Source organism: Lynx canadensis, chromosome B1 (genome assembly GCF_007474595.2).
Source record: "Lynx canadensis isolate LIC74 chromosome B1, mLynCan4.pri.v2, whole genome shotgun sequence".
NCBI lineage: Eukaryota > Metazoa > Chordata > Mammalia > Carnivora > Felidae > Lynx > Lynx canadensis.
The window spans coordinates 205,771,787-205,797,781 of record NC_044306.2 but is presented as its reverse complement, the minus strand read 5'-3'; the positions used below and the strand labels follow the sequence as shown (position 1 = coordinate 205,797,781).

The 25,995-nt window shown below is 57.8% G+C and overlaps 4 protein-coding genes across 9 annotated transcripts in view; 2 read left to right on the top strand and 2 right to left on the bottom strand.

The window, feature by feature from the left end:
- The window catches only part of PDE6B (phosphodiesterase 6B), a 34,472-nt gene extending 32,392 nt beyond the window's left edge, over positions 1-2,080 (top strand). Inside the window, exons 21-22 of the mRNA XM_030311968.1 lie at positions 911-1,067; positions 1,978-2,080. Of these exons, the coding sequence (XP_030167828.1) occupies positions 911-1,067; positions 1,978-2,039 (219 nt within the window). The 3' untranslated portion in view covers positions 2,040-2,080. The remainder of the gene's footprint in view (positions 1-910; positions 1,068-1,977) is intronic.
- A 1,644-nt stretch (positions 2,081-3,724) lies between these two features.
- ATP5ME (ATP synthase membrane subunit e) lies at positions 3,725-5,347 on the bottom strand. Of its 2 annotated transcripts, none has more exons than XM_030314434.1 (4): positions 5,234-5,345; positions 4,959-5,013; positions 4,290-4,388; positions 3,725-3,809 (listed from the first exon to the last, which is right to left on the bottom strand). In XM_030314434.1, exons 1-4 carry the CDS (start codon positions 5,267-5,269, stop codon positions 3,784-3,786), a joined length of 216 nt encoding a protein of 71 aa, XP_030170294.1. In that variant the 5' UTR covers positions 5,270-5,345; the 3' UTR covers positions 3,725-3,783. The 2 variants fall into 2 exon arrangements, with proteins under 2 accessions (XP_030170294.1, XP_030170293.1); XM_030314433.1 differs by lacking the exon at positions 3,725-3,809 and adding an exon at positions 3,827-3,973 and having other exon boundaries at positions 5,234-5,347.
- A 2,937-nt stretch (positions 5,348-8,284) lies between these two features.
- MYL5 (myosin light chain 5) lies at positions 8,285-12,263 on the top strand. Its single transcript, XM_030314521.1, has 8 exons — positions 8,285-8,412; positions 9,161-9,215; positions 9,390-9,497; positions 9,686-9,761; positions 10,546-10,650; positions 11,121-11,199; positions 11,821-11,869; positions 12,156-12,263. The coding sequence occupies exons 1-8, from the start codon at positions 8,285-8,287 to the stop codon at positions 12,255-12,257; spliced, it is 702 nt and encodes a 233-aa protein (XP_030170381.1). The 3' UTR covers positions 12,258-12,263.
- SLC49A3 (solute carrier family 49 member 3) lies at positions 12,063-21,101 on the bottom strand. 5 transcript variants are annotated; one of them, XM_030314429.1, is made up of 10 exons: positions 20,722-20,896; positions 17,550-17,708; positions 17,152-17,365; positions 16,914-16,990; positions 15,780-15,917; positions 15,526-15,642; positions 14,630-14,782; positions 14,231-14,388; positions 13,895-14,004; positions 12,063-13,300 (listed from the first exon to the last, which is right to left on the bottom strand). In XM_030314429.1, exons 1-10 carry the CDS (start codon positions 20,854-20,856, stop codon positions 13,134-13,136), a joined length of 1,428 nt encoding a protein of 475 aa, XP_030170289.1. In that variant the 5' UTR covers positions 20,857-20,896; the 3' UTR covers positions 12,063-13,133. The 5 variants fall into 5 exon arrangements, with proteins under 5 accessions (XP_030170289.1, XP_030170288.1, XP_030170292.1 ...); XM_030314428.1 differs by having other exon boundaries at positions 12,063-13,340; positions 20,722-20,894; XM_030314432.1 differs by lacking the exon at positions 17,152-17,365 and having other exon boundaries at positions 12,063-13,340; positions 20,722-21,101.
- Between the last annotated feature and the right edge of the window lie 4,894 nt (positions 21,102-25,995).

Genomic DNA, 25,995 nt, shown 5'->3' with positions numbered 1-25,995 from the left:
CCAGGAGGACAGGGATGGGTCCACCTGTCACAGCTGGGAATTCCTTGCCCAGCAAACACATGTTGCACAAGTGACAGTGGGACACTGTGCTGAAGACATGTGCTGTGACGTCACTGGCCAGGGAGTATGTTGGCGGGGGTGGGGAGGGCTCTGCAGTCAGAGCCCCCTCCCCGCAAGTGATGCCCACATGCCCATGGACTCCACTCCATCTGGTCCTGGGGGCTGCAGGGTCCCATGCTCTGAGGAGGAGGTTGTCTGGTTCTGAGTAAAGTCACCCCTGACTGGACCAGTCCCATCCCCCCTTTGACCCCCACAGCTCCTGTGCTCCCCTTTACTGAAACACCATCTCCCTTTGCTACCCCCTCATTGGGGCTATAAGTCCTGGGAAGGAAGGCAGGACCAGGATGTACATCCCAGTCCTGAAGGTCACAGGTCACAGCCCCACTACACTGCTCCCCTCCCACTGCCTTCCCCAAGTCCATCCACATGCTCCATAGATTGTATGTGTGTTTGTGTGTGCACACATGTGTACATGGGTGATGTGTGCATAAGAGACCAGAGAAGGAGCCTCGGGACTTGCTTGTCTGCCCCCGTGTTCCCACTCCCTCTGCCAAGGGACTCCCCTTCTGCCATTGTTATTTTCTATTTTATTCTTGGGGGCCTCATCTGTGCCATAAGCATTCATACCCCACATCTCCCCATCCTATCTTCTCCATTTCCAAGGCTTTGCTGGGAAAGTGACGTCTCAGTGGCAGGCAGACCCCCTCCCAGGTTCTCCTCTTGGGGGAGTGGGGCAAGGTGGTGGGGGGACAGGCTGGTGCCAGCAAGGGCCAAGACGTGGGGAGACCACCTGCCCCAGCGGCCCAGGAACAGTCAGGCGGTGTGGGCAACTTCTTCATTCCCTGTCCAGGAGTTTTCCCGTTTCCACGAGGAGATCCTGCCCATGTTCGACCGACTACAGAACAACAGGAAGGAGTGGAAGGCTCTGGCTGATGAGTACGAGGCCAAAGTGAAGGCCCTGGAGGAGGAGAAGCAGCAACAGGAGGAGAGGACAACAGTCAAGAAAGGTCTGGGCTGTGGGGGCGGGCACTTGGTTAGTCCCCACGTTGAAGTGTATGAAGAGATGGAGTTAAAGACCAGAGTCAAGTCTCAAGAAAAGGCAGGTGCCAGACAGCACTGTGGCTGGCGTGCTCTGGTTCCTCACCGCAGGGGCGGCCATCCCTCAGGATCGGCCCTGCTCAGGCAGTGCACCCAACACTCCCAGACTGGAAGGTCTCCTTGTGTCTCTAGCCAGGAACTCTCATTTTCCCTAATGAGGTAACTGAATGTCACTTCCCTTGTAAAGGGGAGGAAATCCCAGCCAAACGTCGTGAACTCTCAACAGGTCTTTCTTCCACCATCAGGCTGCAGTTCCCTCCTAATTAACTCAGAAAATCTACCTCTACTCCCACGCTATCCTCAGAAACAAAACAGAAGACCTTAAAAAATAAGCGAGCTATTTAAAAAAGAACAAAGAAAATTAAAAGAAAAAAAGTGAGCTCAAAGAGCCAAGTGTGCATGACACCCTTCCCTGTGCCGACTCAGAACGTTTCTTTACCTGTCCGCCCCTCCCCTTGCTGTGGGAATGTGGCTTCATCGCAATGAGTCAGCACACCCCCAAGATGGAATCCCCGAAGTTGTTGCCTGTGCTTGGCCACCTCAGCTCTGGGACTTCTGTTGCGATTTCCTGCTATGGGGAGGGAACCAATGTAAACAAGACTGTTTCAGGGTTGGGGGGGGCGGGGGCGGCAGAACTGAAAGTGTCACCAGAGCTAAGATAAGAAAGGCTGAGCCCTGGCTAGACTAATCGGCTTAGGGTCCCCGCAGGTCCCACACTCTGCCCTTCATCCTGCAGGGCTGGTAGAGGACACGGGGCGGAAGGGAAGGAGCAAGGCCAGTGCACACGGTTCTCACTCAGCGTCTTGTTTTCTCTTGCAGGGGGCACAGAGATTTGCAATGGCGGCCCCGCCCCCAAGTCTTCAACCTGCTGCATCCTGTGAGCTGCTCCGGGGGTCCGGACCGCTCTTTCATCCCGTACACCTCCTGGGACTCCACCTCTAACCCTTTGCTACAGGTTAGGAAGCCCAACGAAGTGACTGAAGACAATTTTGAATATTTTTTTTTAAGGCTTGCGTTTTTATAAATGAAAGTCAACGATGAATAATTTAAACACTTTAGCCTACCTTACGCTCATCCATCTTTTGGGTACATAGCAATACCACAGAGATCTTCGGAAAGGGTCTGCGAACTGTGTCTGAAAGCATCGGGTGAGAACATTCACGACTGCACATTTATGTGTGTATGGGCAAGTAAGATACGTAGGTACCATTGCCTATCTGGTTTAAGGGAAAATAGGACCAGAAATTCAGAAAAAAAAAAATACATCATCCTTGTTTTAATTCGGCAGAAATTACAGGCACATCACATATGACCTGTTGGAAAATTCTGCCAGAAAGCTCAAGGCCATGAGTGAGGCAGTGATCAGACACAAGTGACCTGTGCATAAATACGTTTAACAGCCCTGTGCACAGAGGTGCACTGACAGACCCTGAGATCAGGGGGCACACTGCCATGCCTAGGGTCTGCCCAACTCCTGTACCAGTGAGGGTTCCCTTAATGTTTATGAATTGGCATAGCCACACCCAAACAGAACACTACTCCCATTTGAAACAGGTACTGATTATCTGGTAGAAATTAAGGGCTTTTAACTTGAAGTCCTTATAATGTGAACTCCAAAGCATTTGTTCCCCAGACACTAGACACTTAACCCCTCCTCTCAGCTGCAGGTTGAGACTGGTCGCTGTAAGGCCAATTCAGATGCCACCCAAGCCCTCTCCTAGAGCTCCAGAGCTCATGGGGTAGGTGGGGAGAGAGAATGGGGAGCACCCCCCACCAAGCCATCCAGTCACAGATGGAGGTAGTTTCCATCTCAGCAGTGACACCTGGTGACCGCCTGTGATTAGGGCCAGGTGCTCCTCCAGAGGGACTCAGCACCAGCTGGCCACACTGGAACAGATCCCACCAAATTCAGGAGGAGCTGAGGTGGCCTCACTCAAACCTCACCAAAACTAAAACCAAGGCTTTAAAATGTTTATATGCTTGCTTCTCATTTTCTCCTCACATTTGCAAATGAATTCGTCCTACCAATGAAATTTGGGCTCAAAGCCTAGGGAAATCTGCTCAAGTCCTGTGACTGGGAAATAGTAACATTCCAATACCTGGCCTCAGAGGTTGGAAGGGGCACAGCCAGGAGGGGCAGGACCCGGCTATCAACTCGGCAAGAGCCTGAGTCCGATAACGAGCTTGTGCAGCACCCCAGTCGGGTCCCCGGGCGGCCACATGCCTTCCTGTGGGTCGAGGAGAGGATCACAACAGGGGGATAGAGATCCAGGTCCCATCCCGACACTTGCACGGCCCACCCAACGGGTGGCCTAGGGCTTAGCAAAGACCAAGCAGCACTCACAGCACCCAAGCTGGCTGTGTCGCTACTATAAACTGCTCCCTTTGGGCCACCCCCCCCCCAGATGCCCAAGAGAAGTGGAGGAGTTCCACAGGCTCATTTGTGCACTGCATCCTGAGTCTGTGATGGCTAGTCAGTTCTTCTGAATTCCCCCTCCCCATCCCCACTCCCACTGCACATAAACCAAGCCCAAGTCCAGAAATGAGACAAGCGGGGACAGTCCAGGAGAGCATCACATAACAAGAAAGAAAATTTTATTCATCCGCACTTCCAGGGAGGCAGGCTCATTTTAGTATGCTGTCATCTTGGGCTGAAAGGTTCAAAAGAAAACATACGTGTTATTACAGCCTCAGGCGATCCCAACAGACCATCTCAGCTCAACATCATCCAGTCTCTAGTTACGGCGCAGCCCGACTACGCTCTGCTTAAAGCCTTGTCCTTGGTCTTCCTTGTGCCGCACGTTCTCACTGGAACCTGCCAGAGCAGTCAGTGGGATGGGTGTGCCTGGTTCCGGTCCTGTGGGCCCCTCTCAGGTGGCACCACCAGGTCACATTCCCAGACAACTAACCTCTAAGGCCCAGGGACCTGAGCCTCACCAAAGGCAAGGCGTCATCATGTCCCCGCACCCACGCCTCTGCTCCACCCCCCCCCCACACACCCCCAGGACCCACAGGGCCGGTGCTGGATGAAGACAGGGGGCTTCTCCCTCCGCAGTGGGGCCCCGCGAAGCAGCACTGTGTGTCTAAAATCCGGCGGAGGGCAAATCTGTACGATGCAGTAATTCGAGTACCTTCTGCCAGCTCTCTCTCAATCCGTTTCCGTTCATCCTGCTGCTTCTTCTCCTCAGCGGCGATCCTCCTTTCCTCTTCCGCCCGGGGTTTCAGGTAGCCTGTTTAAGGCAAACGGGAAGGTGGGGAGACACTTGAACTTCCTCACTGAAACGCTGCCTAGCGGGGCTTCAGTCTCTTCAGCTGCACTGGGAATGCCGATGCCCCGGCTTCCCACCCTTTACTTCGATGTAGAAGGCCTGCCGCTGCCGCTGCCGCTCCCGCTCCGCAGAGAGCCCAACCCAGAGGGCAGCTGCAGGGTCCCCGCTGCCACCCGGCTCGTACTTCGCCCAGTCCTTTAGGTCGCCAGAGGCCGCCCCGCGTCAGACCGCAGCACTCCTCCCACACCCACCTGGCACCACGTGCCAACTGCAACTCACCGTTTTTCTGTTCCCCGGGGGCTGCCCTGCATCAGGATGCACTTGGGGTCCTGACCGCCTGAGCCAGTCCCAAATCAACCCACACACCTGCCGCGTCCGCTCGGGTTTCTGGCGCCTCCCACTCTGCCCCCCTTCTCGCCCTTCGCTGGGGTTTAGCAGACGGCCCTGGGGAGCCCCAACAGGCTTTGAGAAGCCCCAGCGCCCCCTCTGCCGTCGGCCGAGACAGCGGCGCGGCCGCCCGCGGTCACTCACTGTAGCGCTTGGCTCCGTAGGCCACGCCGAGGAACAGGGCGGAGTAGCGGCCGAGCTGCGGGGAAAGGGCGGTCAGAGGCGGGGTCGGGGTCCGGTGGGGGTCCCAGCCCGCGGCGGGGTCGGAAGCGCAGGGCGGGGATCCGGGGAGCGCGGGGAGGGGGGAGGGGGGAGGGCAGGTCGCACCCGCGGGGGCGCGGGTCCAGGGTTCCCTGAGGTCGCGCACGCGGAGCCCACACGGAGCCGAGCACGCGGCGACGGCCGCAAAGCCTAGTCACCTTGATGAGCGGAGAGACCTGCACCGGCGGCACCATCTTGTCGGTAACCTTCACGCCGGAAGCACAATCCGAGGAGGACGCCGCAAGGGCTCGGAGAGCCGCGGAGACGTCAAAGCGTACCAGGGCGAGCGCATGCGCCGTTGGCGACGAGCAAGGGCACCGCTGCGCCCCCCGGTGGGCGGAGGTGGAACGGCGTGCGCCCGCTCGGGGCGGGGAAGTCACCGGGCGCGCTGTTCGCGACCAGCTGCGCGTGCGCGACTGCCGAGCAAGCGGGTTCTGGCTGGGCGGCGCGGGTGATTTTGTCCCGGGTGTGAGGCGCTGGCCTCCCGCCACGTCTCCTGCAGCCCCGGACGCTGTCAGGCCGGGTTGAGCAGCAATCGAGCCCGCCCATTAGATGTCCAAATATTTGAAAACTACAAGTCGAAGTCACAAAGTGTAAAATAGATTGCACCGTATCCTCCTGCTTTGCCAGGGCTCTCCCGTCAGGGCCTGGAAAGTCGGGGAAGGAGGCCACCACCACCCACGCCGGGCGGCTGGAGTGCGGCCTGCGGCCCCGCCCAGGCCTGTCCAGGTCCCTGGCCGTCCCAGGTCAGCCTCAAGGACCGACTGGGAGGGGGCCTTGGCCGGGAAAGGGGTTTGAGGTTTAGGACAGGGAATACCGGGTCTAGGTACTACTAAGTGTGACCTGAGCGCTGGCCCCCTGGTCCCCAGGCTCCTCGCGCATTTGGGGGGGGGGGGGGGGGGGGGGGGGCTGTGGCCAGACCCTCTGCACTCAGGCCTCGCTGATTATGGTGGCCTCAGAACCCCCTGCTGGGAGGGCACTGCCTTGGGAGCCCCTTCCAGCCACCCCCCCGCCCCCAGTCTCAGTCCCCAGTCCCCTGGCAGAGCAGAGCAGAGCAGGAGCTTCTCCGGCACAGGGGGCTGGGGTCTTCCTGGGAGCTAGCAGACCTGCTCCCTGACTGCTGCCCTCCAGACCCTGCAGTTCGAAGCTCCAAGGTCCACCTCAATCAGGGCCCCTGGGTCCACAGAGCCCCCAGATGGGCCCTCATTCTCCCACTTCTGCTGCTTAAGTGGGACGGGTAGGGGGTAAACCTGCCAGTTACTCTGTCCCCCTCAGAGTAGCCGGTTTCCCCCACTTCTGTGGTTAGTCCTGGTGAAGACGTGACAGGTCAGCTGCAGCTGTGCAGAGACTGCCCAAAGATGGGGCAGTGGTGACCAGCCAGCCGGCCTCCCAACAGCGCTGGCTGTGCGGATACGTGGTTCCCAAGGCAATCAGGTGGGGGTGGGCTGACAGGAGGACCACTCACCCCCTTGGGCCCTGCACGGATCCAGGCAGAAGCTCCCTGAGAACCAGAGTTTGGGGCTCACTAGGGCCCCCAATACGACGGAGGGAGCCCACTTTTCCCTACTCTTCCATACCCTTCTGTTTCCAAAGACAGCCTAACTATAAATCTAAAGAGAATGGAATGCAGAGGCTAAAACTCCAGGGCACAAAGCAGGTGCTCAGTAAATCTGCATGGAGGGAGGCCCTTCTGGCTCGGCAGCTTGCTCTGGAGTCCTGGCTCTGGGACTCCAGCCGAGAAATTGGAAAATCACCTGCGCTGTTTCCTGGGATGGCGGTGGGAATAAGGAGGCCCATCCTACAGGGTCACCAGGCTCTTCTCTAAGGACTCTGAGACCTCTGCCTGATGCCTCCACTGGTGCTTCTGCCCGGCCTGGGGTGGGGGGAGGGCCTTCCCAAGCCCCCTCATTGCTCCCTGAGGAGACTGTACGCACATGTTGACCCCACAAGGCACAAAATAACCCTCTTTCACCAACATGCCATGCGGCAATCCAGAGTGCACACCCCCTACCCCCTTGAGCAGCTAGGCGGATGACCTCGGGTGATGAGTGTGTTTTCCCTTCCCTGGATTTTAAAATAAACAGGACTCCTCAGCAACTCCTGCTTCCAGAATCAAAAATAAATGTCTCTTGGGCTGAAGATGAGGCCAGAGTGCTGGTAGGGAGCACATACCAGTAGCTTCTAGTGGGGCGGGGGAGACGGGGAGGGGACCAGTGGAGGGCACACACAGGCACACGTGCCCTATGTACATGGCTGCCCAGGGAAGACCCCTAAAGCTGAGGGAGACTTCCTTTGGCCCAGGGCCCTTCCTGAAGGCTGAGGGGGCTCCCACCTGGCTCAGAACACTGGGACCGCCTGCTGATGCCCCTGCACCTGTCAGGGCCAGCTGTCCATGTTGAATCCCGATATTCTCCCAGGAGCCAGACTCCACGGCTATCTTTAGTGCTACCAGCCCAGGAAACCTCCCCAGGGTCCCTGCCAGTGTCTTCTGGCCTTCCTCACATCAGGGGCCTTCTGAGCACAGATCCTACATGCCTTCCCTTCTCGTTGCAGTGGTCCCCACTCCCGCAGCCCTGCTAGGGTCTCCCCAGGCATCACGGTCAGACCCTGCCCAGCTGAGAGTGCAGCCCTGCCTGGGTCTCCCACATTAGTGACAGGTTGTCCCTCTGGGAGTCCTCCAGGCAGAACCCCAGGAAGCCCCCCAAGTCCCCCCAGGCATGTCACGCCTCCCTAGGTTCTGCGCAGTGTCTGTTGTCTCATACTTAGTGGAGACCAACAGTGAGCTGCCCCTGGGATCGCCTCAGGGGTGTCACGTGATGGAAGGTGTGTGCCCCAAGGGGCACGACCCCTGCTACAGTGGCACTCACATGTGATGTGGTTCCCAGACGCACCTGCAGACTGGCTGCAGCTGATGCTTCCCTACCAGGTGCAGGCACAGGGGCTCTGAGGGCTTGTTCCCCAGGTGTGGAGCTGCAGAATCCTGCCTGCCCACTTCATTCGGCCACCAAGCGCCCTCCTCCTGCTCAGCCTACAGACCCCACCCCCGTCTTTTCCCACCCCTGACCTTCACTCCCCTCAACCCAGGACCAGGACATCCAGCCCCTGATTCTGCGGTGACCTTGGTACCTGGCACCATTCACAGGCACCTGTGTGCCCTCCCCAGCTTCTGCCTGCTGGGCCCCGATGTAGGGGGGAAACTTGCCCGAGTAATGGCCCAGGGCCCAGCCCATGTGGATGGCCCTTCATCCCAGAAATGCTATCCCCACTGTGTTCCAGGCAAGGAGTTCCCTGCCATGGGGACGGGGCCCTGGGACTTATCTGCCACCGAGGCAGATAGGTGAGGGTGCACACAACATGCTCGAGGAGTGCATGGTGACCAGCCCCCAAGGCCACTCACAGTAACTTTGTGCAAATCTGGGAAAGGTGCTCTTTCCTCTAGTTCCCATAGCTCCCGGGTCTTTGGTCCACATGTAGGTGGCCCTGGAGATGTACAGAAAACAGGAGAACAAAAGCTTCTGGGTGAGGGGCAGTGGGGAGGTGCCTGGAAACCTGGGGGCCCTGCTGGGCAGGGCAGGATGGGCATCTGAGTCACCCGCCAGCTGCCAAAGCTCACTCTGCAGTTGTCCAGTCCCCAGGGTAGCCCTGCGCCTGCCCTTGTAGGGAGCGGCAGCCGGAGCCCGAAGTGTCCTGGGGGACTGGGTAGGAGCTTAAGACAGGCGACCTAGGCAGGGAGGGCACAGACCATCGCATCAGGCAGACCTAGGCATGGTGAGTGTGGCCCGCAGGCCACTGGGGCAGGAGCGAGTGTGAGTGTGTGTGTGTTTATGCACAGTGTGCGATTGTGACTATGTACACTTGCGTCACCTGCACAAGCGTGTGGTGTGTGTGTGTGCGCACACCAGTTGAGTCTGTTTACGTGTGTGAGGGTGTGTGCAGTGGGGAGGAAATCTGTGCTCCGTGGCCGTCTCCATGCAGGTCTGGGGCTGAGAGACGAGGGCCCTGGCCTTCACCCTGGCAGGGTCCCGAGAACAGCCCCACCCACTTGCTGGCCACCGGCACAACCCATCCGCTCCTTGGGTATTCAGGCCCAGCTGGTTCCTCCTGGCTGGATGGCAGGGCAAAGCTCGAGATGAGCTGCAGGTGCTGTGCTGTCAGGGCTCCTCACACCCACACCGGGCGCCTACAGCCATCCCAGCCCAGGGACCCGGGCTTGGGGTTCCCCTGGAGCCCCTGGTGCTACAGTCCCTGCGTCCTCTGCCTTGCCTTCCAAAATGCCAGCCTGGAGGGCCCTCAGCCTTGCTGTCCTCACATTAGGCCAGCAGGAAGACCAAGAAGAAGGAAGGGGGGGGCCTTCGGGCCCAGAGAGCATCATCGAACGTCTTTTCCAACTTTGAGCAGACCCAGATCCAGGAGTTCAAGGAGGTGAGGCTTTGCTCTTGTCCCAGGTCCCCTCCACCCAGAAGCTCCTGACTCAGGGGCCCCCTGGGAATCATAAGGCAGGTGACCCAAAGACCCTATGTGAGCCTCGCTCCAGAGCCAGTGAGAGTAGATGCCTGTCCTGACATGGTGTGGCTGGCCTGGCAACCTAGCGACCCTGGCTCCGGTTTCAGGCATTCACGCTGATGGATCAGAACCGAGATGGCTTTATTGACAAGGAGGATCTGAAGGACACCTATGCCTCCCTGGGTATGTGCCGTGGGGCAGAACCCCGCCACACCCCACCTCAGAATGTCCTCCAGCCCTGGAGAGCCTTGCTCTACACTTGGGCCCTACAGCCTGACCTGACATCCCACGTCCCATGGGCCATGAGGAGGTGGGCCGGGTCTCCCCTGGGGGAGAAATCCCTCTCTGGTTTGGCCAGGGCATCACTAGATGCCCAAGCACAGGCATCATGGATGGGGGGGGGGTTGGGACCAAAGCTCCAGGGAAGGGCTAACCTCCCAGAGAGACACCACTGCATGGGGAGGCTTGCCCTCCTGCCCCCAGGCATGCTAAGGAAGCCCGGAAACAGACCCGGGAGAGAATGTAGAGCCAACTTATGCTCCTCTGAAGAGCCAAAGACTGGCCCTTTCCCCCTCAACTTCCCATCTGGGGCCATGTTCTCAGCCTGAGGCAGTCCCAGGGGAGGACAGGTAGGTTTCTTTCCTCTGGGCCCCCTTACACCCAGGTAAGATCACAGTCTCCCTGGACCCCATGCGTGGCCTCTTCCTCCTCCTCAGCAGTCCATCTCCCCGGGGCTCAGGTTTTGGGGTTATGCCGACGTGCAGAACCTGTACCCCACCACACTTGGGCCAAGTGTCCCCCCCATCTGCTCACTGCCCTCCTTCTGGTCTCCCAACTTGATTCTGGGGTCACCTGGAGAATGATGGAGTTGGGAGGCCAGTGGGGACAGCAGACACATCAACAACAAGAACAGCCAGGGTGAGCGTGACATTCCTACCCGGCATCCCCGGTCTTGTATTGGCGACAGGCAAAACCAACGTCAAGGATGATGAGTTGGATGCCATGCTCAAGGAGGCCTCGGGACCCATCAACTTCACCATGTTCCTGAATATGTTTGGGGCGAAGCTGACGGGTGAGAACCATGGGGTGGGGAGCACCATGGAGCCAGGCTTCTCCCTGGCCAGGGGCAGCCTTCAGGCCAGTCTGCCAAAGCCATCTGTATTTCGTTAGCTCCTAACACTTACAAACCCAGGCATTTCACATAAAAATCCAAATTTTCCAATTTGATGAAAAGCCTAGCATTCTGGTACCCACATCTGTGGGCCACACGCCCAGCCTACCTCCCATCTGCCTACTGGCGACAGCCTCTGTCCCTCACTCGCTGAGCACTCGCTCCACCTCTGGGCCTGGGTAGAACTCTAGGGACCCCCAGAACAGTCCCCTCAGGGTGGGTAGAACTCCAGGGACCCCAGAACAGTCCCCTCAGGGTGGGAGCTGCAGAGTCTCCCAGGCGCTCAGGAGCTGGAGGTGGGAAGGCTCTGGGATGGCCCAGAGCAGGACTGGAGCCCTAAAAGCCCCTGGTTCAAGGCCTTTTGTGGGCAGGTACGGATGCCGAAGAGACCATCCTGAATGCCTTCAAGATGCTGGATCCTGAAGGCAAAGGCAGCATCAACAAGGACTAGTGAGTTTGGTCACAAACGCCTGGGTGTCTCCCCTGAGGGGCACCAAGCCCCCCCCCCCAACCTGGGCATCTCTCCTGAGGGGCGCCAAGCCCCCCCCCCACCCCGCCCCAGGGTCCAGGTGTTGGGCTGCCTGCCCCAAGGTCCCAAGTCCCTCAGGGTAACTGAGGGCAAAACCAGTCCTACCCACACCAAGGCGGGGGCACCCAGTAACCCAGCTGGTCATGCCACTTGTACGATCACTGGGTCTTCAACCCCCTTTGAGGGCTACATCAGCCAAGCACTGGGAGTGGGCACATTTGGTGTGCCAGGCACTCGCCTCTAATCCCTCCTCAGTCTCCTCCCTGCAGGTGGAGCCCCCCACAAGGGGTAGTGACCCCTGAGTGTCAGGAAGGACTCCCAGTGACCACTCCCCGGTGCCTAGGACTCCCCCTAGAGCCAGGCTTCCAAAAGACACCTGCACTGTGAGTGGGTGGGACTAGAGGGTGAGCGTCCCCCCCTTGAGGCATCCCACACAGAAGAGCCAAGTCACGCGGCACCCCTGGGGCCACCCCTCCGGTTCTTCTGGTGATGGTCCCTTTCTTCAGAGCAGCCTAATTTGGCTTCTCCCTCCTCGTCCTCAGCATCAAGCGGCTGTTGATGTCTCAGGCAGACAAGATGACCGCTGAAGAGGTAACGGTCCACTCCGCCCCCACCCCACCCCCTCCCCCGTGGCCCTCCGTGCAGCTCCAGTGTGGCCCTCTGGGCTCCAGGGGGGATACTCCCTGGGCCTCCAGAAGCTGCACCATCAGGGTGGGCAGGACACCCAGTGGCTGGGCCCTGGTCCCACCCCTGGCTCCCCACAAGCAAAAACAACACTGGGAGCTGGCTGGAGTGAGTTGCCTGTAATTCAGTGGACCATTTTGCTCCTTCGCCTCCTCCCGGGCCTGACCCGCCCCCACACCACCCGGGCTTGCAGGTCGACCAGATGTTCCAGTTTGCCACCATCGATGCTGCAGGCAACCTGGACTACAAGGCACTGAGCTACGTGCTCACCCACGGGGAGGAGAAGGAGGAGTGAGGGGCATGGCCCCGTCCCCACCTGGGCTGCAGCCAGTTCAATAAACATGAACCCACAAACCTGCCTGCCGGTGTCTGCAGAGGGAGAGGAGGACGCGTCACCTGGGGGTGGGACAGTCTGCAGGTGGGGAACTTCCGCCTGGGCGGGGGAAGTGTCTGCCTTGGCAGGGAGAGTGTGGGGAGGGTCCACTGTGGGTGGGAGTGTTTGCTTGGAACTAGGAGAGTCTGGAGGGGAACGGCCTGCTGGGGTGGGAGCATCTGCCTGTGGGGTCCTCCCTCTGCTTCCCCTCCCCACCCAGCCTGCCCCCCACCCCCACGCTGTGCTAGCACTCATCCCAGGGCGTTAGGCCACTCAGTGGTCAGCAGAGGTTGAGTAAAGCTACGGGTTGGGATCCCCCAAACACGGCCTTTCTCACAACGGTCGACTCCAGACTCGGTCATGCTAGGGGCCCCCAGGGCCCCCAATCCCTCCACGTCCCCCTCGGCTCTTGTCTCTCTTGCTGGGTCCACTCCCATACGCTGCTCCAGCACCAGCCACCCTGGGTCTGGCCTGGCCACTGGGGTGTCTGCTTGTCGCACGGCACCAGCAGTTCTTGCCACAGCCACAGGGTCCTCTCTGGGCCACCCTGCCTTGCCCCAAGTCCCCCCGGCACCTGCATGAAGCTGTCACCCTGTGACCAAAGCCTGTCTCTCCTGGCCTCCCCTTCATGTCCCCAGAACCACTTCTTGATCACTAACTGCTCTCTTAGCTTCCAGATCTCGTCAGGGACCCTTGTGACATCTCTGCAAGTCCTGAGGGTTCCAGGGGCTCAGGGCTCCCAGGAACAAGAAGGCGGGGGCAGGAGAACAGCTCTAGGGATGAGTGGCCCCGAGCTTCCTAGGGCGCCAGTGCCGGAGGTCGTGTGGATGCCTCAGGGGGTGGCTGCCGGGTGGGGTTCGCGGTCCACGGTCGCAGGGGACATGTCCTCCTGGATGGAGCAGCTCGCACTGGCCTCAGCCTGGAGGCGCCGGTATGGTGTGTGGAAGAAGAGAACCAGGAAGCAGCTGAAGAGGGTGCAGAGGCCAGCCATCAGCAGCATGGACACTGGGGAGACACAACCCAGCTCTGTTCTGAGGCTCGCCCAAGCAGCCAAGCTCCCCACACGGGACCCAGAGTAGCCACACGGCTGGCAGAGCCCCCGCGGGCCCCACTGGCCACGACCAGAGAGTGACCTGGAAACAGATCTTGCCCAGCATCCAACGGGCCCTGAGGGCATGTTCACAGACCCAGGTGTGGTGAGATCCAAGGTCGACGGCATGGGGTCCCTGGACGTGGCCATCCTCACCCCTGTCTCTCTCTCTCTCTTTCCTCTCTTTGCCTCGCTCTCTCTTTCCCTGATCTCATTTTTAAACAACTCACGTGGGCTTAAAAGTTGAGCTTTCATCAGGGCCTCAGGGCTGCTCCCACCATCCTAAGCCTTGGTGGGGAAAGGTCGGCCTTGTTGCCCTCCAACTCTACCCCGCCCTAGCCCTGTGCGTGCCCTGCACGTGCCAAGGAGAGCAAAAGGTGCCGAGAGGAAGGGGCCCGTGGAAGGGAGTTTCCAGGGCCGGAGGTGGGGGGGCTAGGCCCTGAGGTCCCATGCAGGCCGGGGCACTCACCCTGCCAGTCCAGTGGGCCCTGGCCATCCTGGCAGGTGGAAACAGACGGCTCCGCACGGCGCACGGTCAGGGCAGTCAGCAGGACCATGATGAGCACGCCCTCGGCCTGCCTAGACAGCCACGAGGCCTTCAGCCCTGCCCCAGGCACCGCTCACTGCTCTCAGTGCCGTCGGTCATTCTGAGGGCAGCGTGCTGTTCCGGTCAGCGTGGACCCCAGCAGCCAGCCTAGGACTGCACGCAGCTCAGAACGTGCAGGTGACCCACTGTGTAGCCTGGAGTGGGGTGAGGGGAGGGTCTCTGGGGTCCCAGGGAAGTGGCAGAGGGACCGACACTCACCCCAGCACGAAGATCAGGCCCGCAGCCGCACCCTCACCCACAGGGAAGGAGCACTCAACGGCCAGCTCCATGGCAATGGGTGCCACCGCGAAACCGAAGAGGCCAAGCAGTGAGCAGATGGCAGCCAGCGCGAGGGTCTGTCCCTGCAGCTGAGACACCTAGGGGGCAGTGAGCCACACAGAGGGATGGGACACCCAGACCCAGCCAGGCCCTGTACCAGCACCCTGTCTGAGCTAAGCGGGAGACAGGGTCAGGGGACCGGGGAGCTCATCCCACCCAGGGACCACTCCAGTGGGCAGAAGGTCGAAATTTCTGCTTTGACCCAGTTGCCAGCTGCCCTGCCCCAGAGCACCCCACTCCCACCACTGTAGGGTAGTCTTGGTTCGAGGGGACTCTCACCAGAGCAAAGGCCACACAGACCACGGAGGTCAGACAGAAGCCAATCTTGACAGCTTCGGTGAAGAGCTTGGTCCGGTCCACATACAGGCTGAGAACCAGGGCCCCCAGGACCCCAAACACAATGAAGAGAGCCCCGCAAAGGCCTATGAATTCCTGGAGGGGAAGAGGGGGTGGAGGGCACCCCATCATTGGGGCACAGTGACACCGGGGCCCCAGGAGGAGGCACTCACCTTCAAGACACACACCATCACCAAGAGGCCCATGGCAGGGTGAGAGGGAAGGCTCAGCTGTAGGATCAGCTATGAGCGAGGGGTAGCATGTCCTCCACTGGAGGCGCCGCTTTCCTGTGTCGCCATGCCCCGGGAACTCAACAGTTGCTAAAGGCAAGGGCCTGGTTGCTGTAGCCACCCTTCAGTGCCCACGGGCCCCTCATGAGTTGGGAACATGCCAGGCCTGAATCCCACACCCAGGGCTGATGCCAGACGGGGGAGGGCATGGCCAGAGATGCTATGAGCAGAGCAAGGCCTTTCCAGTCTCCAAATATCAGAAGAGGACCCTTCGGCCCTTCAGGGTTGAAGCCATCCTGGGTGGGACACTGGGAAAGATAGCGGAAAGCACACACAAAATCCCAGGCCACATGGGCACCGCCACCATCCCCTCCTCAGGGCCACCACTCATCCTCAGACTGTATTTGGCACCTGACACAACTTTTCACACACGGCATCTCAATACCACCCACAACAGGAGGTTACCCTGTCTAGGTGTGGAAATGCAGCACTGGGGGAGGTCCTGGGCCACCTGACGGAGGCAGAGGCAGACGGCCTTCAGGGTGACAGTAATGGCCCCCAAGCCCCACCCTTGAGCAGGAGAAAGGGTCAGGGTGGGGCAGCACTCACGTTGGAGTAGCCCCTCACACAAAGGACCTGCTCCAGGAGGGCCGAGAAGCTGGAGAAGATGCCGATGCCGCCCCCGAAACACACGGCCAGGACGACATAGGCTCTGTTACACAAGAGCTGGGGGAGAAGGCGCCGCTCAGCACAGGAGCTCCCGCAGGACATGCAGAGGCTCCAACAGGGCCTGTCCTGACCCCCTTCCCTCCTCAGCTCCTCCCCACCCCGATGACCCCAGCCCGGGATCCCACGGCACCGACCAGCTTCAGCCCATCCAGGAACTTCTCTGAGGTGGAGTGGATGGCCCTGGCGGAGGGTGGGGTGGGGGGCACGCTCTCCAAGAGGCAGGCGGTGGCCAGCAGGCAGGTGATGCCGGCAGGGATGATATAGATGCCCAGCTGGGGAGAGGGTGCACGTGAGTGTGCGTGCGTGTGCAAGTGTGTCTGCGAGCACACGAGTATGTGTGTGTGCGCAGGCCCTCGCAAACACGTGCACATGCACACGAGGGCTTCACGTCCGCCGCTCTGGGCACCAGGTGGCACACGGCCCCCCCTTGCTAGCCACCCCCACCGGCCATCCCTAGGCAGACAAAGGCAAGCCTGGGGGTCTGCTCGGCTTTGCTTCATCCGGAGCCCTGGCTTTCGAAATGTCACACAGAGAGACTTCCTCGGTGACAACCTTAGCCCCAGACTCACCCATCCGCCTGCCAACTGAACCTTCCTTCCTGCCTTTGTGAATGACCCCAACACTTACCTGGCTGCACAGCTGGAAGCCCCTCGCCTCTCCCAACCTGGCCTGAGCTACCCTCCCCCGCCCCACCCAACCGAAGTCCCAACGCCCCGCCTGGACGCTGCAACCGTGTCTTTGGCTCCCCGAGTCTTTGGGCCAGGTTGAATCGCTCTCCCCCTAGACACCCCCGGGGTTTCCATCACATCAATGGCAACCACCTACCACCTGGCTGACCCTTCCCTCCACGGCAGACACGCTGGCCTCTGGCTGCAACCCCTACCCCTCAACCTCACATCCACCTCAGGGCCTTTGTTGGTCCCTCGTCTCCCTCTCCGGCCTGCCCCATAAACACTGCCTCCTGCTCCAGTCAGCCCCTCAGCTCACCAAAGGCCTCTCCCCACCAAGGAAACCAACATCCTGGTCCCTAGAGCTGTGTCTGACGAGGTGCCTAGGACTCGCACATGTGGAGAAATCCCGCGTGCACCGGGGCCACTTGCTGGTGTGGCCACAGGGAGGGGCAGGTGCATACTCACACTGGCTCGTGCACACATTCCACACAAACACTCACGTACACACGTGTGTGCACACGCGAGCCCATCATGCCCACACACACACACCGCACACAAAGGCACACGCGTGTGCCTGTACCTCATGAGCTCCCTCACCATCATGGGGATGTCCTCCTCCTTCTTCACCAGGGCAGGTGACAGCAGGTTGGCCACCAGGATGCCCAGGGGGTTTGCTGGATGGACAGATGGAGACACATGTCAGCTCAGCCGTGGCCAGGCCTGGTCCCCAGCCCACAGGCAGAGCCCTTTGCTCTCTGAGAGCTGGGAGCACAGAGGTGGCAGGACCCTCTCACTAAGCCGCGGGAGACCATCAGCCTCACCCCCCGCCACTCACACATGGTGCCAATCATGTTGGCCGTGGCTCGCTGGTGCTCGGGGAACCACAAGGCAGCCAGCTTGGCCGGAGAGAAGACGACCAGGCTCTGGGCCAGGGCACAGAGGCTCTGCCCACCCATGAGGAAGGCAAATGGGTCCTGGATCCCGCCGACCATGAAGGGCAAGGTTCGGAACACGCTCCCGGCAAAGTTCAGCCATGCGCACACGATGGTCTGCAGGGATGGGGTTGGAGCGCTGCCTGGCCAGCCCGGACTCCCGGCCCAGCACCCTGCCCTCCGCCCTGCCACCCCAGTGGCTCTGCCTGGAGATCCCCAGAGAGGAAGCAATGGCTCTCGAGCCCTCACTCGAGGACCCTGCCCCATTCAAGAGCTGACCCTCACGTGGGGTCTGACTCACTGCCCAGCGGAGCCCAACAGAATCCAGAACCCAGATGGCCACCACACCGGACGGGATGGACGCCACGAGGTAGACTCGCGAAAGCCAGTTGATCTGCTCGGTGGAGAGGAGGAAGTGGTGGGCAATCATGTCGGCCACGGGTGCGAAGCTGAGCCACAGCTGTGGACACACGCTGGCGTCAGCCCACGGGGCAGGTGCCACGGACACCATAGCCACCCACTGTCCCAGGCTCAGCCAGCCAGTCTGAGGGAGAGAAAGTGCCTGGCGATCCCGTGAGGGCCAGTGTCTTCATCCAGTCACCTCCAAGGGAGTGCACCAGGTTGGGGGGGTGGTCAGACAGTGTGCCCGGGATGCAGAACAGCACCATCCTGCAGGCACGGTCCGGTGGGGGGGGGGGGGGAGACAGAGGCTGAAGATCCGGCCAGAGCCTGCGGGACCGTAAGCCCTACCAAGACTGACCCTCTAAGGAGAAAGCCCAGAGGGCTGCCAGTGAGAGGCAGATGTCTGAAGGGGGAAGGGGAGCTCTACACAGTGCATGGGCATGAGGAGGCCTAGACCAGGTCCTGGACAGCACTGGAGCCTGGCAGGGTAGAAGAGGGGGTCTGGATCCTGGCACCCCAGTCGCACAGATGTATAGATGGCCCAGACTGGCTGGGCAGAGGAGCGCATCTGGGGGGACACTCGGTGCCTGCGGTGAATACCCAGATGGATAAGGGTAGGAGGCTGGGTGGGCCTGCAGCCATTGAAGGGATGTTTCCACGGGAGGGCGGGGGGGGGGGGGGGGGGCAGAAAGGGGCCCAAAAGGTATCTCTAGCTTGTCTGCAAACTCAGTGATTGAGTCCCAGGTGGAAACACCTGGATTATGCGCTGGCCCTGCCCAAAGCCAGCCCCACCTGTCCTACAGGAGACCCAGGTGTTTGGGACGCGAGGCCCTCCCTGACAGGTGACATTTCCCAGCTGTAGGTGCTGTCGAGTGCTGGGACTCAACTCCACAGACCTTCGGCCAGCAGACCTAAGGCAAGACCTTAAGCTCGACTGGGTCAGTGGGGAAGACCACTGACCTTCCTGGCAGAGCTGAGACCCCTGCACGGGTGAGGCAAGAGGGGAGGAGGGGCTCTCCAAGGATTACTGCAGGTGGGAGAGGGGAGATGGGCCAGGGATGGACCAAAGACAAGGGCAGCACAATTCAAAGTGCACAATCACTGCAAATCTGAGAGACCCAGAAATGCAGGGGCTGGCCCCAGACCACACCCTCCGTGGTGAGGCCAGTGAGATCCAGGCTTGCTGACCCAAACAGACATTGACCACAAAGTCTCACATGACAGAGAACTTGGGCAACAGCTGCCTTTTCTTCCTTTTCCACCCCCTTTTTTAGGACAAAACAGAGGACAGATCTTCCAGGTTCAGAAAAAGACCTGTTCCTGCCCAACTGATCCAGCAAAGACAAACCGAGGGGTCTGTGCTCCAAACCCGCCCTGCTGAGCCGAGCCCATTCCTTGCTCCTCCCCAAAGCTTGTGGCTGGCAGGGCAGAGACAGGTCTAAACTGTGCAAGGCAACATGGGGACAACAGTTTATCTCCACTGCATACAAGAATTCCCTTCAGGCCACTCCAGCCCTGCCGGGTGCCTCCTTGTATCCCTTGAGTGTGCTGACAGATGCCCCACGTGCTGGCTCTTGCCCAGACCACGAGGCTATCTCCTTGGGTCACTCTGAGGCCACCCAGACCTCACTCCAGACACTGTTCCACCTGCCTCTGACACTGCCCTCTCAGAACCATGGAGCTGTGGTCACCTGGCTGCAGACAAGTCCACGAGGGGACATGGCTGGGGTTAGCCTCATGGTCGGTGTTCATCGTGGTGACCAGAGCAGGGACCGTAATTCCCGATGAGAGTCCTGCTTGCTCCGTAACGATTTGTGGACCAAAGGAGCGTGCAGCAGGATACTGCCTCAGTGTCCAAGGGACTTCTCAAGGCCACTCATGATACCCATCCCCTCTCAGAGTCATCAGAGCAGTTCTAGGGGCTGTGTCCTCAGACCGCTGGGCCCAAAGCCAGCTCCGGCTTCCTAGCAGCTAGAAGCACCTGGCCGACAAGCCACTGTGCAGAGTCCCGTAGAGAAAAGAGGTTTCCAGAGTCACAGCAGACTTCAGCCCAGGCCATGGATGCCACCTGGTCCCAGCACAGGGCTGGCTCTCCACACGCAGTCAGCAAGGAAAAGAGGCAAAAGGCCCTGATCAGTTTGGAATAACATCCAAGAGTGGTTGGACACCTCCCTGAGGTGTCTGCCCACACTCAGTTCACCCCCACTGAGCCCGCTGTACGTGACGGGCTAGGGAAAGAGGGGCCCAAACCTCTGCACAGAACAGCTGAGGGCTCAGGGGTGAGCTGGAGAGAAGCAGGTTGGGGAGCTGAGCCCCTGTAAGTGGTAAACCCTGTTCTCACTGCTCAACCGGTCTCCGGTCTCTGCTCTGTGTGGGTTTCCAGGGCAGGGTCACTGCCAGCAGTGGTAACCATTCTAGAACAGGTAACGGGTCACTGGGGACCCCAGCTGGGGAACTGTGGAGAGGCTGTGCACACAGGTAAGGAAGGCCCCCTGTGAGGGTCCCGCATACCGACTCAGAAACCCAGTGAAGGCTCCAGGGCACAGGTAAGCAAGGCGGCTGAGCCCTGCCTGCCTTGCAGACTGGGGTGGGGAGTTTGGAGAGGGAGGGCAAGAGCCAGATCATGAAGGCCTGTAGCCAGACGTTGGGTGTTCCGGAGGAAGACCCCTCTCCAGCTATGACAGTGACCCCCACCTCCTCCTGAGGAATGGAGGGACTCTTTCGAAACCACCACAGGTCACAGGGCCCAGGCTGGGCCGCCTGGAGGACAGATGCCAGCTTTACTGCCTGTGCAGCCACAGCGGGGAGAAGGGCCTCTGGTCCCACGGCCGCGCGCTGAGGTCGCCGGCGCCCCCACTCCCAGCGGTCCCATAGTGCACACCGACCCCGCCCTGGGTGCAGCGGGACACTGGAAGGTGCGAAGCGCGCCGACTCAGGCGGGGTCCCAGCTCGGGCCGCCCGCCCCCGCCCGGAGGCGACCCCAGGCCCCCATACCGGGGCATTGGAGACGGAGGCGACCCCAGAACCCCGCACCGGGACATTGGAGACGGAGGCGGCCCCAGACCCCCTACCGTGGCGTTGGAGAAGCTGAGAAGGCTGAGCACCAGCAGAAAGACCCAGCGACGCGCGTAGACGCGGTAGTCCCACAGCGCGCCCAGGGCCTGGGTCACGTCGGCCCCCGGCCGGTCCCCCGCGGGCAGGACCATCGCCCGCCGCTCCCGCCGCGCGGGTTGAGGAACGCGGCGCCCGGGCCAGGACCGCCCCGGAAGGTGGTGCCAGGCGCGCGGGGCGGGGCGGGGCGGGACGGGCGCTCGGGGTCAGTCCCCGCCCCGAGGGACGGCGGTCGATGCTCCGCCCAGGGGGAAAGATACCAGTCATGAAGTTGGACCCAGCTCCGTCGGCCAGGATGGAAGTCTCTGCCACAAAAACAGGGACAAAGTCCCCTCGCCGGGGCGAAGGAGGTCACGGCCTCTGTGCGGTCGCAAGGCGGACACGCCCACGCGGGTGGGTACAGGAGAGGGCACCCAGGAAGTAACCCTGCCCGGCACGAGGTCCGCATTTCCTGAAAGGGGTTGTGGAAGGGTCCCCTACACTTCCCCCCACCCCAATCGCTGCCGTCCAGACAAGTTACAGGGCGCGGCAGGAGGCCAGTGGAAGAGGAGGCTGGGGTCAGTTTGCCAAGATCCTCGAATCCAGACGGGGCATTAGATTGGGCCCTTGTTGGGAGCAGGAAGCAGGGGACTGGGCAGAGTTGGTGCTGCTCAGGAGGAAGGCAGGGTCCAAGGCTAGCCTGGCCTGCCCAGGGAAAGGGCCTGGGGACCTGGGGGCACTCAGCCTCCCCCATCCGGTTATTGTCTGCAGTTTGCAACTGAGGAAACAGCTGGGGCAGAGTGGGGCGAGAACCGTGAGCTGCAAGGCAGAGGGGAGGGGATGTCTGCTGTCTCTCCCACAGAACACGCTTGTGGTGGGCCGGCCTCCTCTCCAGCTTCCTCCTCACCCAGAGGTCCACCTCGGAAATCTTCCCTTCTACTCCCCAAATACTACTCTTCCTAAGGTCGCCCGTGATCTCTGTGGGGCTGACATGAATGGACGAGATGCTATTCCTGTCCACCTCTGTGACCCTCCTGCTCAGCTTGAGAGGGCCCCTCCTCCCATCCTTAGGGCTCTTACGTGGAGTAGGCAGCTCAGTGAGGTCGCAGTCGTATTTTTTCATACCAACGATGGACATGTGGAAACTAAAATTAAAGACACAATACCATTTAAAATTACTTTGGACAATTAAAAATTTTAATCTTTAAAAAATTTTACAGACCCTCCCCCCCGGGTCGGTAAAAATTAATAAAAGGAAACCTCAATAAAAATGGAGTCAGTGGGGTGCCTGGGTGGCTCAGTTGGTTAAGCATCCGACTGCAGTTCAGGTTATGATCTCCTGGTTCATGGGTTCAAGCCCCATGTGGGGCTCTGTGCTGGCAGCTCACAGATCCTGAAGCCTGCTTCAGATTCTATGTCTCTCTCTCTCTCTCTCTCTCTCTCTCTGCCCCTCCACTGTCTCTCAAAAAAAAAAAAAAAAAATTTAATGGAGTCAGGAGTCCAGAAGGGGGAGCTCTCATGCAGTACCATTCAATATCAGAAATTGCCAGTACAGACCCTAACAGAAGAATTGTCAACAGGAAAGAATCATCAGTTACAGGCCCCAACAGGAAAAGATACGCATGATGCATCTCCTGCAAGGAATTAACCACCCCTGCAACTCAGCCAGTGAGAAACTGTCATGACTGTACACTCTTGTCTTTTTCCAGTGGACTTTAATTCAAAACAACCCCTCCCAACTTCCTCCTTCTCTTTAAAATAACATTCCTCTCCTTTGTTTGTTGGACTAGCCTGTGATTTTGGCCGTAGCTTGCTTGTCCCAAATTGCAATTCTTTGCTATTCTCAAGTAAACTCATTTTCTTGCTGGTAAAATAATTGACTTATATTTTTAAGGTCAAAAGGTATAAATTTAGCAAACTGTACACAGAACTTGTATGCTAAAAATTATGCAACACAAATGAAAGAAATCAGTGAAGACCTATAAAGAAGGGAGAGATGTACCATGTTCATGGATCAGAAGTCTCAACATAGTAAAAATGTCAGTTCTCCCCAGATTGATCCGTAAGATTAATACAATTCCTATCAAAAGAGTTTTGTAGGGGCGACTGGGTGATTCAGTTGGGTAAGCGTTGGAATCTTCTTGATTTTGGCTCAGGTCATGATCTCCTGAGTTCATGAGTTCCAGCTCCTGGAAGGGCAGAGCCTGCTTAGGATTCTCTTTCTCTCCCTTTCTCTCTGCCCCTCCCCTGCACACAAGCACACACATTTGCTCTCGCATGCTCTCTCTCTCTCTCTCTGAAAAGTAAATAAATAAACAATCAAACAAAGCGTTTTTTAGACATAGAGTGGGAGAAAATATTTGTAAACCACATATCCAACAAAGGACTGGTATCTAGACTATATAAAGAACCCTCAAAACCCAACAGTAAAAAAGCAAAGCGAAAGTTCAATTAGCAAAAGACATGAAGAGACATTTCACTGAAGAGGAAATACAAATGGCAAATAATTATGAATGGCTAACATCATTAGTCATTAGGAAAATGCAAATTAAAACCACAATTAAAAAAACACAATGGGGACGGCTGGGTGGCTCAATTGGTTAAGCGTCCGTCTGTCGGCCCTGGTCATGATCTCGTGGTTCATGAGTTTGAGCCCCGAAGTCAGGTTCTGTGCTGACCGCTCAGAGCCTGGAGCCTGCCTCAGATTCTGTGTCTCCCTCTCTCTCTGCCCTTCCCCCACTCGTGTGTGTGTGTGTGGGGGGGGGGGTGCGCGCGCTCTCTCTCTCTCTCTCTCTCTCAAAAATAAATAAATATTAAAAAAATTCTTAAAACCACGATGAGATACCACTACACACTTCTCAGAATGGCTAAAATAAAAAACAATGACATCAAATGCTGGTGAGGTTGTGGGTAACTCGGTTACTCATCCATTGCTGATAAGAATGTAAACGGTACAGCCACTGTGGAAAACAGGTTGGCAGTGTCTTATAAAACCAATAAGCAGTTATCTTATGACCTGGCAGCTGTACTCTCAGAGTTTATCCCAGGAAAATAAAAACTTATTTTCCACAAAAATCTGTACCCAAATGTTCACAACAGCCTTATTTGTGATACCTAAAAACTGGAAATGACTCAGATGGCTTTTAGTGAGGAAATGTTTGAGCCAACTGCAATGCATCCAGACCGTGGAGTGGGCTCACTGGGAATGGACTGTTCATACAGGAAGCAGTCTGGGTGAATCTCAGGGCAATTACGCTGGGGGGGAGGGGCGCAGAATCCAAACTCAGAAGGTTATATCCTTTATGATCTATTAACTTTAAAAATAAAACCGCCACTTATTTTACCAGCAAAAATGTGTTTATTTGGAAACAGCAGAGAATTGCAATCCAGGGCAAGCAACCTACTGAAAAACCATAGGCTAGTTTGGAGAACAAAGCAGAGGAGGCTCTTTCCGAGAGGAAAGAGAGAGTCAGGAGGGCAGAAAGTCCAGCTAGGAGCTGGAAGTGTAGTGGCTTCTCATTGGCTGGGCTGTGGCAATCTCTCATTGGCTGGGCTGTTGCTGGGGGAGAAGGAAACCTTCCTCCTGGTGGGATAATAAAGCAGTGGCAATCTAGCACTAACCTAGGAGGTCCCTCCCCTCCTGTTGATTTGCAATTAAGAGCTTCACTTGTGGAAACTCCCTATTCCATTTTAGTGAACTTTCCCTTTATTAATTTTCACAATTCCATTTGTTAACATTTTTGAAAAGATAACATTTTAGAAGTGGAGAGAAGATTAGTGGTTTTAGGCATGAGGGGGCAAGTGGGAGATAGGGTCCTCCTGGTGATGGAATCTCTACCTTGGCTGTGGCAGTGGGTACAGGAACCGATATGTGTGAAACAAGCACGTGAAGCTAAGTACACACATATGAGTGTAAGCAGAACTGGAGAAATCTAAGATTGTGATTCATCAATGTTGGTATCAGGGTTGTGATATCATACAGTTGTGTTTTGAAGATGTTATCTTTGGAGAAACTGGGCAAAGGGTACAAGGAATCTCTTTATTATATCCTACAACTGCATTTAAATCTATAATTATCTCAAAATAGGTTTAATTTTAAAAACTCACATAGGGCACCTGGGTGGCTCAGTTGGTTAAGCGTCCAACTTTGGCTCAGGTCATTATTTCACGGTTTGTGAGTTCAAGCCCTGAATAGGGCTCTCTGCTGTCAGCTCGGAGCCTGCTTCGGATCCTCTGTCTCCCTCTCTCTCTGCCCCTCCCTTGCTCACACACGCGCAAACTCTCTCTCAAATAAATAACATGAAAAATAAAATAAAATAAAAACTCACATGGGGTGGAAAGCACATTTGTTTGGAAACAACTCTTTCCACTCTCACATTTTATTGAAATTATGGACAACTATCTTCAACATAGCATCTAAGCTTTTCAGATTTTGAATCCAGGTATAGCACCATCCACAGAAGTGTCTTCCTGAGCCCAGAACACATCCGCACACCTTTGGGACCCCCGCATCTTGAAGAGGCCCTTTAGTGATCTCCACCTGGCGTCTTCCTTTTGACATGACCTTTAAAGACTTGTTTAAAATAACACTCAACACACAATTATGACTAAATGTGTTTCAGTTTTTTATCTCCTTTTTTCTTAACCAAATACAGACTCCCATCAGCAACCCAGACTAGCACTAGTCAAGACTTCTTCAGGCTACCCGTGTCTTCCCTAAATAGTGTCTTGTTCACAATTAAGCGATTGAGAGCAGTCCCTTTGCCAAGAATAGAGTAGAGGCAACGCCTTCTTCACTGACAGTATCTGGGAAGAAATCTTACCTTATCTGACGAGATGGCCACAGCCCGTCCTGTTTGTTTGGTCTTTACTTGTCTTTTATCTGCTCCTCTCAAGAGAATGTCAACTATTTGAGGGCAGGAGCTGGTATGCCCACGCCCAAATCCCTGGAACAGGATACAGCCAGCACACAGCTGCGGGAGAAAATAGAAGTGTGTGGGGTGGGTGACCTTCTGGCCTGTCTAGCAGGTTCTCCACAGGGTGGCCCACTCCCCTGACCCCACCCTGCAACGCACATCCTGGACAACAGCCTCTGGCCTGTCTGATTCCAGAAGCACACCCTCCCTTCCCAGCACCCACACCTTCGTCCACTCCGTGCTGCTTTCCCTGAGTTCAAGGCTGCTGAAAGCCCACACACACCCAACACTGCCCCACAGCAGGGAACTGAGCAAGCAAGCAAATCAGAATCTGGATTC

Bases quoted from the DNA above. Each gene is read 5' to 3' on its own strand.
- ATP5ME (XM_030314433.1), bottom strand. From the start codon at position 5,269: ATGGTGCCGCCGGTGCAGGTCTCTCCGCTCATCAAG. The intron at 5,014-5,233 runs GTGACTAGGCTT...CTTTCCCCGCAG, and splicing joins AGGTCTCTCCGCTCATCAAG to CTCGGCCGCTACTCCGCCCT. The intron at 3,974-4,289 runs GTACTCGAATTA...CTGCTCTGGCAG, and splicing joins TGAGAGAGAGCTGGCAGAAG to GTTCCAGTGAGAACGTGCGG.
- MYL5 (XM_030314521.1), top strand. From the start codon at position 8,285: ATGGCCCAGGGCCCAGCCCATGTGGATGGCCCTTCATCCCAGAAATGC. The intron at 10,651-11,120 runs GTGAGAACCATG...TTTTGTGGGCAG, and splicing joins GTTTGGGGCGAAGCTGACGG to GTACGGATGCCGAAGAGACC. The intron at 11,200-11,820 runs GTGAGTTTGGTC...CCTCGTCCTCAG, and splicing joins GGCAGCATCAACAAGGACTA to CATCAAGCGGCTGTTGATGT.
- SLC49A3 (XM_030314428.1), bottom strand. From the start codon at position 20,856: ATGGTCCTGCCCGCGGGGGACCGGCCGGGGGCCGACGTGACCCAGGCC. The intron at 17,709-20,721 runs GTAGGGGGTCTG...GTGTGTCCACAG, and splicing joins TCAGCTTCTCCAACGCCACG to CTGTGGCTCAGCTTCGCACC. The intron at 14,783-15,525 runs GTGAGTGCTGCC...CTTCCCCTCCAG, and splicing joins GTGTGAGGGGCTACTCCAAC to GAATTCATAGGCCTTTGCGG.